The 11,920-nt window shown below is 45.0% G+C and overlaps 1 protein-coding gene across 1 annotated transcript; it reads left to right on the top strand.

Moving 5' to 3' along the window:
- Positions 1-2,695: 2,695 nt before the first annotated feature.
- Positions 2,696-11,705, top strand: IL15RA (interleukin 15 receptor subunit alpha). The gene is made up of 6 exons (XM_032221080.1): positions 2,696-2,720; positions 4,061-4,249; positions 6,881-7,237; positions 8,104-8,139; positions 9,099-9,150; positions 11,242-11,705. The coding sequence occupies exons 1-6, from the start codon at positions 2,696-2,698 to the stop codon at positions 11,402-11,404; spliced, it is 822 nt and encodes a 273-aa protein (XP_032076971.1). The 3' UTR covers positions 11,405-11,705.
- Positions 11,706-11,920: the final 215 nt, after the last annotated feature.

Below are 11,920 nucleotides of genomic sequence, written 5' to 3'. Positions count from 1 at the left end.
GCTGTTGTCGCCCTGCTGATGACGTCAGCGACGCGGTTTAATCGAGCGCGCTTTAGTCGAGCGCGGTTTTGTCGTGCCACGATGGATGGAAACTAATCAAGGAGAGAAGCAACCTAGAACCAAAGGGACATTTCCTGACAATTAGAGCAATTAATCAGTGGATTGGGAAAGAATTGGGAACACAAATTATAAATTAACACGATCAGCAGCACTTAAAGAAAATATATACAAAATGTTTTATCGTTGGTATTTATCACCAACAAGATTGGCTAAAATGTACCCAAACATGAAGCCGACCTGCTGGAAGTGTAAAAAAAGTACAAGGGACTTATTATCACATATGGTGGACCTGCCCGGAAACACAAAAATATTGGACAAAAAATTGGAAATGGGTGCAAGAAATTACAGGAGAAGAGATAAAATACAAACCTGAAATCTTTCTACTGGGAATAATCAAAGGGAAATATACAAAGAAAATTAAGTACATATTAACACATCTGCTAACTACAGCTAGAATAGCATTTGCCCAATGCTGGAAACAAAATAATACTCCCTCGGATGAATTAGTGATAAAAAAAAACTTTGGATTGTGCAAAGATGGACAAATTAACACTGAAATTAAAAGATAAAGAAGAGTCGGAATATTACGAAATCTGGAACAATTGGTACAAATGGCTGCAAAACAAGAATAAAATTAATTAAGCCAAAAAACTATATATATAAATAAGATACTTTAGATACTTTTACTTTATTTGTATGCCGCCCTTTTCCCTGGGGGGACTCAGGGCAGCTCACAGTTCAGGGGGAGGGGAGGACAAACCAAGTTACATATAAGACAATACATCATACAAAAGCACAACATTCATACTATTCGGGCAGGGTTAAGGTCTTTAGCCCCAGGCCTGTCGGGACAGCCAGGTTTTAAGGGCTATGCGGAAGGTCTGGAGGGTGGTGAGGGTTCGAATCTCCACGGGGAGTTCGTTCCAAAGGGTCGGAGCAGCCACAGAGAAGGCTCTCCTCCGCGTGGTTGCCAGTCGACATTGACTGGCTGATGGAACTCGGAGGAGGCCTAATCTGTGGGATCTAATTGGTCGAGTGGAGGTGATTGGCAGTAGGCGGTCTCTCAAGTACCCAGATCCAATACCATGAAGGGCTTTGTAGGTGACAACTAGCACCTTGAAGCGTACCCGGAGATCAACAGGTAGCCAGCGCAGCTCGCGGAGGATAGGTGTTATGTGGGTGAAATGAGGTGCACCCACGATCGCTCGCGCGGCCGCATTCTGGACTAGCTGAAGTCGCCGAATACTCTTCAAGGGCAGCCCCATGTAGAGCACATTGCAGTACTCCAGCCTAGAGGTCACAAGGGCACGAGTGACTGTTGTGAGAGCCTCCCGGTTCAGGTAGGGACGCAACTGGTGCACCAGGCAAACCTGGGCAAATAAATATACATAGAACTGTGTATAAAGGTGTGTAAATATAGAAGCGAAATATTATATACATGTACAGGTATGATGACATAACAATGTTGATGTAATGACTGTAAGGTGTTGTAGAAGGGAAAAAATAATTTTAAAAAATCTGCTAATAAAAAAAAATCAGTGGAACAACTTGCCTCCAGAATAGCAATAGCAGTTAGACTTATATACCGCTTCATGGGGCTTTCAGCCCTCTCTAAGCGGTTTACAGAGTCAGCATATTGCCCCCAACAACAATCCGGGTCCTCATTTTACCCACCTCGGAAGGATGGAAGGCTGAGTCAACCCTGAGCCGGTGAGATTTGAACAGCCGAACTGCAAAACTGCAGTCAGCTGAAGTAGCCTGCAGTGCTGCATTTAACCACTGCGCCACCTCGGCTCACAGAAGTTGTGGGTGCCCCATCACTGGAGGTTATCAAGAAGAGATTGGACAACGATTTGTCTGAAGTGGTAGAGGGTTTCCTGCCTGAGCAGGGGGTTGGACTAGAAGACCTTTAAGGTCCCTTCCAACTCTTTTATTCTGCATTAAAATAGGTTTATATAGTCCAGGGTGCTGGATTAGCCATGGAGTGGGGTTTTTAGGTTCAAATCTCTCAGTTACAGAAGCTCCAACCACATGAGCTAAATGAAAACAAATAATAAAAATCCGTAAACAGTAATAAATAGATGAAATGATGAAAATAATCAAAAGAAGAACAAGAGAGAGAAGACAACAAATAACATAGCAACAAATAGCAGGAACCAGATGAAATGATGAAAAATTATAGAATACAATAAATAGGTAAAGGGAAATTAATCATGTGTAATAATAAATGGTCATCCACAGATGAAGAAAATAGTTTGAAAACACTAGCAAAAACGAATTAAAAAAACAATAGAAAAGAAACATGAATGGATGGAATAATGAAAATGATAAGAATAAAAGACAAATGAGAAATACAGGCAGTCCTCTTCTTATGACCGTAATTGAGCCAAAATTTCTGTCGCTGAACGAGACAGTTGTTAAGTGAATTTTGTCCTATTTTGAGACGTTTCTTGCCACTGTTGTTAAGCGAATCACCGCAGTTGTTAAATTAGTAACGTGGTTGTTAAGTGAATCAGGCTTCCCCTTTTGATTTTGCTTGTCAGAAGGTCACGAAGGGGACCACGTGCGACCGTCATAACTATGAGTCAGTTGCCAAGTGTCCGAATTTTGATCACGTGAGCACAGGGATGCCGCAATGGTTGTGAGTGTGAAAAAGAGTGGTGGGATTGTAATGGAAGAAAAATAATCAGAGACCAAAAAAAGGAAAGAGCAGATCTATGAAAAATAATAAAAGCAATTAAAACTAGACACTTATAACAATAGAGAGAGGTGTTATAAGTGTCTTAAAAGAGACACCTATAACAATAGAAAAAGAAAGGAAGGGAAGAAGGAAGGAAAGGAGGGGAGGAAGGAAGTAGAGAATGGAGGGACGAAGGAAAGGAAAGGAGTGGAGGATAGAAGAGAGAGGAAGAGAAGGAGAGGAAGTAGGAGAGGAAGAAGTGTGGAGGAGAGGTAAGGAAAGAAGAAAGAGGCGAGGGAAGGTGGGTAGAAGGGAGAGAAAGAGAAGGAGAGGAGAGAGGAAGAGAAAGAAAGAAAAGGAGAGAAAGTAGGAAGGAGAAGAAAAAGGGTAGGAGTAGGAAAGAGATAAGGGAAGGAAGAAGGGGACGGAGACGAGGAAGGAAGGAAGTAGAGAAGGAAGGGAGGGAGAAAAGAAAAGAGAAAATGAGGTGGTGTCTTAGCAGTTGCGAAGGATGGTAAACAAAGCATTTCAAACTATATCTTATAACCTTCCAAATGGAATAATAATAATAATATAAGAATGGCAAAGAAAAAGAATAATTATGTGAATGTATGTCTATAATCTGTACGTAAGAGAATAAATGACAGTAAAAATATAAAGCATAATATAGGTAAATAATATTTGGTCATAAGTAGCTAAGTTTAAATAAATATAGAATTGTACATAAAAATGGATAACGAATAAGGAGATTATGAATGAAAGATAGAAATGTATAGTAGGAAAAACACTAACTGCAAAGAAACCGATTCGGAACTGCTGATATACGATGGAACTTATTGTTCCTATGTTGTTTTTAAGTTATGTGTTTGTTTTTGTTGATGTGCTTATGTGTTTAAAATAATAATAATAATAAAAGCAATTAAAACTAGATCTCAATTTGCCCTGTCTTGAGACAATGCCCCCTTGTGGCCTTTGGCGGGATCTCACGGTCAGAGTGCGCACAGTGTGACTCTGTGAGACAACCCAGGAGCAAATACAACGAAGAGAGGTTTGTATTTAAATGGTGATTTTATGTACAAAGAATATATACATACATATACTTTAGTCAGACTTCAAACAGCAATTACAGCAAGGAAGCACACATGGAGAGAGAGAGAAAGAGAGAGATGTTCCAATAGGGCCACTCCTTATTACAGGCTCTTAAAGTGATATCAGCTCCAAAAACCATGCTGACTCTTTTCCAGCATTACATCATCGTAGCAGCTGGTCAGCTCTTAAATCTTTACCCTGACATCACCCATATTTTTTTACCTGACGCAGGTAAATGCGGCACCCCCTGGCAGGTGGCGCACGCCCGTGTCGCCCACGAGGACAGCAGCGGCAAGAAGCTGCGATACGCCTGCCTGAAGAACTTCAAGAGGAAAGCTGGTACCTCCAGCCTCATCTTTTGCGAGCAAGACCCAACCACCCTGGAGTATAGATGGAGTCAACCACTGCTGGTTTGCATCGGTGAGTATTGTGGTCCTGGGCTAGGAGAACCCGCAGCTTCATCTCCAAGGCTGCTGGGTCTGGAGGAGATCCGTAGAAAGCCAGATGTCCAGACCATTGGAGGACATCAGGTTGAGAAAAGTGGGTCAAATGTGGACCAGGATGACAACTTTAAGCATGGATGGCTAGGGAATTCTGGGAGTCGAAGTCCACAACTTTTAACAACAACAACAAAAAGTGTGGAGCAGAGCAACTAGGATGATTAAAGGGCCAGAGACAAGGAAGGAAGGAAGGAAGGAAGGGGAAGAGAGAGAGGAAGGAGGGAAGGAAAGAAAGAAGGAAGGAAGGAGAACAGAAAGGGGAGGGAGGGAAGGAAAGAAAGAAGGACAAAGGAAAGAGAGAGAAATAGACAAGAGGAAGGAAAGGAAAGAACAAGAAGGAAGGAAGGAAGGAAGGAAGGAAGGAAGGAGAACAGAAAGGGGAGGGAGGGAAGGAAAGAAGAAGGACAAAGGAAAGAGAGAGAAATAGACAAGAGGAAGGAAAGAACAGGAAGGAAGGAAGGACGGACGGAAGGACGGAAGGAGAACAGAAAGGGGAGGGAGGGAAGGAAAGAAAGAAGGACAAAGGAAAGAGAGAGAAATAGACAAGAGGAAGGAAAGGAAAGAACAAGAAGGGAGGACGGAAGGAAGGGAAAGATAGAGCGGGAGGCGGGAAGGAAAGAAAAAAGGAAGAGGGAAGGAAGGAGAACAGAAAGGGGAGGGAGGACTGACGGAAGGAAAGGAAGGAAGGAAAGAGAGAAATAGACAAGAGGAAGGAAAGAAAAAGCAAAGACAAGAGAAAGGAAGGAAGAGAAAGGAAAAGGAAAGAAGGAAAGGAAGGAAGGAATTGGGGGAAAGAGAGAGGACAGGGAGGAGAGAGAGAGAGAGAGAGAGAGAGAGAGAGAGAGAGAGAGAGAGAGAGAGAGAGAGAGAGAGAGAGAGAGAGAGAGAATAATAATAACAAATGGATATATGCCGTAACAGTTGGATGAATGGATGGATAGAAGAATAACATTGAGCAGCTCTGCCTCAATCGTGCTGATGCCCTTTGAAATCTCTGTTCTTTCTTGCTGCTCTTTCTTTCAAATAATCTGTATTTCTTGTTTGACAACCAACCAATCATTGTCTCCTCTTTCCCTTTTGTTCCCCACAAAGACCCGGAGCATGCAGCTGAAGGTAGGAGAACTTGTCTTCCTTTATTATTCCACGGGGGGGGGGGACCAGGGAGTGGGGAAGGGAGGATGGTCCTTCTCTAGGCCATTGGGTCAACCATCAAACTTTTGGGACCATCAGGATATGATTATTCCTGACGGTTAGAGCCATTAACCAGTGGAACCCCTTGCCTCCAGTTGTGGGTGCTCCATTTGTCTGAAACGGTGTAGGAGGGTTTCCTGTTTGAGTACGGGGGTTGGACTAGAAGACCTCCAAGATCCCTTCCAACTCTGTTATTCCTAACACTCAATACTGTAGGTAGTCCTCGACTTACAACCATTCAGCTAATGATCATTCATACAACATGAGTGACCAGTCCTCGCACTTATGACCATCGCGGCAACCGCATGGTCACATGATCAAAATTCAGGCCCTTGGCAACTGGCATGTACTTACAACAGTTGCGCTATCTTGAGGTCATGTGATCGCCATTTGCGACCTTCCCAACTTCGGATTCAGACAAGGTTAGATTTTTTTTTCCTAGTGAGGAAAATATCCTAGCAATGTTGCCTTAAAAAAAATAATCTCCCATAATAGTTAAGCCTAAGCCAACAGGTCTAGGATAACTTGTGTTGGCCAACCTGTCTTGGCCAACTCACCTTGGTCAACCTGCCTTGGCCAACTCACCTTGGCCAACCTGCCTTGGCCAACTCACCTTGCCCAACCTGCCTTGGTCAACTTGCCTTGGCCAACTCGCCTTGGTCAATTTGCCTTGGTCAACTTGCCTTGGCCAGCCTGCCTTGGTCAACTTGACTTGGCCAACCTGCCTTGGTCAACTTGACTTGGCCAACCTGCCTTGGTCAACATGCCTTGGCTAACTTGCCTTGGCCAACCTGTTTTGGTCAACTTGCCTTGGCTAACCTGCCTTGGTCAACTTGCCTTGGCCAACCTGCCTTGGTCAACTTGCCTTGGCCAACTCACCTTGGCCAACCTGCCTTGGTCAACTTGCCTTGGCCAACCTGCCTTAGTCAACTTTCCTTGGCCAACCTGCCTTGGTAAACTTGCCTTGGCTAACTTGCCTTGGCCAACCTGTTTTGGTCAACGTGCCTTGGCCAACCTGCCTTGGTCAACGTGCCTTGGCCAACCTGCCTTGGTCAACTTGCCTTGGCCAACTCACCTTGGCCAACCTGCCTTGGTCAACCTGCCTTGGTCAATTTGCCTTGGCCAACCTGCCTTGGTCAACTTGCCTTGGCCAACTCACCTTGGCCAGCTCTCCTTGGCCAGCTCAGCATGGCCAACCTGCATGGCAGGCTGGCCGCAGTGAATTGATCCATTCTGTAAGCCAACTGCCTGAGGAATCAGTTACTAACCACTTAGTTCTGTGTCTCAACTAAACCCACGTCGGAATCTTCCCTCGGATGTGGCTAAGAATCTCTACTTCATCCCATGTTTCTATAAGCAGAAACTGCCCAGCCTACAGAGACGCCAAAGTGTACCAGCCCAGCGAGCGTCTCTGCACGTCTGTACGGAAGTCAGACCAACTCACCCGTAGTAGTGGAAGCGTCACGTTTCACCAACACTCCATCTAGGACAGCCAAGCCAACTTCCGATAGCCTTGGGTCGACAGGGACAGCTACCCCAGAGGGTGGACGGTTGACTCCGGGTACGGTTATCGAAAGCGTAACCCCCTCCCCGAGAACGACGCCATTTCTCCCAGACGAAAGTAGCGAGACGCAGTGGACTCCGTCTGCGCCCTCCGAGGGAAGCCCTGGGAATTCCACAGAACTACCCGATCCGAGCATTTTGCAGAACATTTCAGGTTTGTTCCAGGCATGGATGCCTGCTCCTCACAGCAGCCTTCTTCAGCATGTCTGCTTTAACCCTTCAGGGCACAGGTGTCCGCTTAGTTTGAAGAGTTGGGTGTTCCCCAGGTGGATGCATTTTCCTTCACCTTGTATCTGTAGCTCAGGGTGGAAAAAGTGGGGTGCTGGGTGCTCCCTCAGCCTGGAGACGTTTCAAGACCCAATTAGGGAACATCATCAGTGCTGGAAGGGAGTGGGGTTTGTGGAGTGAAAGGAAAGGGGGAGGGGGAGGGGGAGGAGGAGATGGAAGACATGCAGGAGGAGGAGGAAGATGGAGGAGGAAGATGGAGGAAGAGGGGGAGAAAGAGGAGGAGCAGATGGGGCTAGTATTTCCATTGTTAAAAGAGATAGTTGTTAAGTGAGTTTCCCCCGATTTTAGCTTTTGTTTTGCCAAGGTTTTTAAAGAGAATCACTGCTGTTGTTAAGTGGGTCACACAGCCGTTGAGTGAATCTGGCTCCGCCCCAGGGACTTTGCTTGTTAGAAGCCAGGTGGGACGGTCGGGATTGGGGATCACAGGACCCCCCCCCCCCCCCCCCGTGTTGCTGCAACCCAATTTTGGCTGCCGAGCAACCAAATTTTGGCCATGGGACCTTAGGGATGCTGACAGTTGTAAGTCCGAGGACCGTTGTAAGTGTCGTTCTTCAGTGCCGTTGCAACTTTGAGTGGCTGTAAGTCGAGGACCAGCTTCTAACCTACAGGGGGCCTTCTTGCATTTGCTGCAAATAATAGCTTCTCACGAGCTAACTATGCTTCTGTTCGTCTGCTTAAAGAAAGGGTGCGTGGTTTTTAATTCCTTAAATTTATTTTTTCTTTCTTTCGCAGGTTCTGTCTACTTCAGAGCTGGGTTTCCCTTTTTAGGTAAGGAAGGCTTCTGAATAATAACGACACACCGAATTTTTAGCAGCCATCCAGATTGTTTTTAATTTAAAGAATTCATAATCACAATCATCATCATCCTCTTTTAATAACACCATAATCCCTTGCGTCGGGGTGAAGTCTGGGCAATGGAGCTAGCAAAGTATTTTAGTGGCCGGATGCCCTTCCCTGTCGTCAATGGGGAGTTTTGTGCAGCTGATACTTTCTCAATGTGCCCAGAAAGAGAAACATCTGCCTCTACCTGGGATGGACTAAGATGGATGGATAAGAGCCGAGGTGGCGTAGTGGTTAAATGCAGCACTGCAGGCTACTTCAGCTGACTGCAGTTCTGCAGTTCGGCTGTTCAAATCTCACCGGCTCAGGGTTGACTCAGCCTTCCATCCTTCCGAGGTGGGTAAAATGAGGACCCGGATTGTTGTTGGGGGCAATATGCTGATTCTGTAAACCGCTTAGAGAGGGCTGAAAGCCCTATGAAGCGGTATATAAGTCTAACTGCTATTGCTATGGACTGCACAGCCTCCTGATCGTGAGGCGACAGCGCCACCTGTAGGCCACCATCCCACTCCAATTAATAATCACAATAATATATAATAATATATCCAAATAATCATCAAAAACAGAATGTTTACCCTCCGGGCAAAAGCTTGGCTCCAAAAATCACCCGAGAGAGACTGTCAAAAAAAGTTAAAATGAAAAGAGGTGGGCCAACAGCTTGTCCATTTTAAACATTTTTTTAACAATGGAAAAAGGATTTCGTTTGGCAATTGCAGTTTTTTTTATATCCCTGCTCTCAGACATTCCTCATTTGTCTAATCCTAAATGAGATAGGGAGTTTTTGCTCTTCGCCGCACTTTATTTATTTAAATAAATGTTTTTATTTTTTTAAAATAGAACTTTTTAGGACTGACTTCTCGTTTTAATTCACTTTTCTCTCTTAACAGCGGTAATCCTATGGGTAGGATTCTTGTACTACTGCTATTGCAGAAGATCTCGGTAAGCTTAGCTCTTTTATTTCTTAATGTTGATGATAGGTTTAAAGAGGTATTTCTCAAGCGTGGCCCCTTTAAGAAGCAAGAATTTCAACTCCCAGAATTCCCCTGGGGTTTGGCTCATCTAGATAAGTCTCTATGGTTTCTGGAGCTTAATGGCTTTGTTTAACTGAGGTTTTAAGCCAATGTTACTCAACCTGGGCCATTTTAAGATGGCTGGACTTCAACTCCCAGAATTCCCCAGGGTTTGGCTTCTCTAGATAAGACTCTATGGTTTCTGGAGCTTAATGGCTTTGTTTAACTGAGGTTTTAAGCCAATGTTACTCAACCTGGGCACTTTAAGATGGCTGGACTTCAACTCCCAGAATTCCCCCAAGTCTGTCTTCTTCTCTAGATGACAGACTCTATGGTTACTGGAGCTTATTGACTTTCTTTAACCAAGGTTTTAAGTCAATGTTACTCAACCTGGGACACTTTTAAGATGGCTGGACTTCAACTCCCAGAATTCCCCAGCCAGGGGAATTCTGGGAGTTGAAGTCCACACCTGTTAAGGTGGCCACGCTTGAGCAAAATTGCTTTGAACTATGTCTGTACAGGCCCCTTTCCTCAGTCTTTCCCAAAACCAGCTATATGGAGACCCTCCCTCAAATTCCCAGCTTGCATTTCTCCCGTCTGTGGGAAGCCATCACCCACCTCTGATTCCAGGGACATAGGAATTTGTGAAGAAATGGCTTGAATCCTCTCTGCCCTCTGGTGCTTTTTTGTGATGGGTCGTTTTATTCCAAAATCAGGGGGCAGCTGGCCAGTTCCTCCAACTTTTGCCGTTTCCAAGTCGAAATCTATCCCATTGAACCATTCCTGCCTCATGTTCTTCTTGCTGCAAACATATTGGAGCATTTCCTAAGACGTCACTGCAATAATATGTTTTTTTTCCCCCTAAAGAAAAATAAACGCAAGGCTCAAACTTACACAAGAGACAAAAGGAATTTTTGCTCCGTGTTTCCCTCCCCTTCACCACCCTAAACAAAAATTAAAAGCAGTGTCCAAACTTAGGCGCAACAGAGAAAAGGTTTCATGTTTCTATTTCTTTGAAGAATTTTATTTCAGGCCAGGCGATGCAATCTCGGCCCCGTGACCGAGTTGAAGTCGGGAGTTGAAGTCCACAGGTTTTAAGGCTGCCAAGTTGGACACCCTTATGTTAAATCCTTACTCTAGTTTTCAATTGTCACATTCCAGTTAAAAGCAAGGGATCATCCCGACAGACCCCCAAACTGCAAAATATAACAAAAGGGATTAAATTTACTATTCATTCAGCCCAGTGGTGGGTTTCAACAATTGTTGGAACCTACTCTGTGGGTGTGGCCTCCTTCGTGGGAGTGGCTTGCCATCCATGCGACCAGATGGGAGTGGCTTGCTGCCCATGTGACCGGATATGAAATTATGAATTAGTCGGTTCACTTAGGTCGGTCCAAGTAGCTATTCAGAAGTTAGTGGTTAGAAGCAATCGTAAAGCAAGCTATGGAATTAAAACCAGAAATATTTTGTTGGCTATTTGAAAGGGAGTATAATATATATTTAATTTTACACATGTTAGCAGCTGCTGGAATTGTGTTTGCACAACAGTGGAAAAACAGAGACATGTAAATGAATAAATATTACAATGTGCAGGAATAAATAAATTGACAATTAAAATCAAGAAGGCTTTGAATACTTTTTCACATGGGATTGGTTTTAGCAATTGCCAGCTAATGGAAACAGAAATTAGAAATCCAAAAGTATGAAAGAAAACACCAATTATGTAAGGAAAGGTCCCTAAAATGTATAAGGAAATCTTACTAGATCATTATTAATGCGTAGATAATTGTGGGACATTACACACCCACCAGTGGTGGGTTTCAAAAGTTTTTGGAACCTCTTCTGTAGGTGTGGCCTGCTTTCCGGGTCCACTGGTGGAACCTCTTCTAACCGGTTCGGTAGATTTGACGAACCGGTTCTACCGAATAGGTGCAAACTGGTAGGAACCCACCTCTGATTCAGCCAACCTTTTACACCTTCTTGCCAATTTGATGTGAATCCACATTCTTTCATCCCACAGTCGTCCACGGAGACAGCCCAGGGTCCCTTCCGTGGAAGTGATCCCAATGGATCCCACGCGACCCGAAGAAGGAAGAGCAACACTGGACGGCGATTCTCCAGATCCAGGACCGGCTAACGAAGAAGACGCGATGCTAACAGGATTACCACCACCGGTGGAGTGATCCTGCGGTGGGCGGACCCTCAAAAGGATCGAATAGCTCTGGAAAAAGATCCTAAGCACAATGTCCAGAGTCGAGGTGGACATGGATGTACCTGTCCACCTCCTGTTGCAAAGCCTTAAGAAGCGGGCCGTAAATCTCTTTGGGGCGCCTACGGTTCTCCCCAATTTACGGCGAGGAGAATCCAACAGGTGCGCGAGAAGAAGCTGAGCGTGAGAAGGGAGGAAGAGAAGAACGGGGGAAAGGGAGTTGGAAAGATGAAGAAGCGACACCTGAGATCAACAGAGGCATACGTGGAGAAGAGATGGTGAAGAAGGGGCTGAGGGTAGCGTAAGCTTCAGCTGCAGTGGAGTGGAAGAGGCATAAGGTGAGCTGAAATATATCATTTTGGGGGGGGGGGGTCCTGGGTATTCTCTGAGCTTGGTGGTTTCCTAGCAGACGTTTGAAGGCCCAACTAGCTAACATCATCAGTGCTAGAAGGGAGGGAAGCTGGTGGAGTGGAGTGGAAAGGAGAAGGAA

The sequence above is a fragment of the Thamnophis elegans genome, chromosome 7 (assembly GCF_009769535.1).
Source record: "Thamnophis elegans isolate rThaEle1 chromosome 7, rThaEle1.pri, whole genome shotgun sequence".
Lineage (NCBI taxonomy): Eukaryota > Metazoa > Chordata > Lepidosauria > Squamata > Colubridae > Thamnophis > Thamnophis elegans.
Note: the sequence above shows the minus strand (reverse complement) of the source record. Positions and strands in the feature narration are given on the sequence as shown.

Bases quoted from the DNA above. Each gene is read 5' to 3' on its own strand.
- IL15RA (XM_032221080.1), top strand. From the start codon at position 2,696: ATGGTTGTGAGTGTGAAAAAGAGTG. The intron at 2,721-4,060 runs GTGGGATTGTAA...TACCTGACGCAG, and splicing joins TGTGAGTGTGAAAAAGAGTG to GTAAATGCGGCACCCCCTGG. The intron at 4,250-6,880 runs GTGAGTATTGTG...TTCTATAAGCAG, and splicing joins ACCACTGCTGGTTTGCATCG to AAACTGCCCAGCCTACAGAG.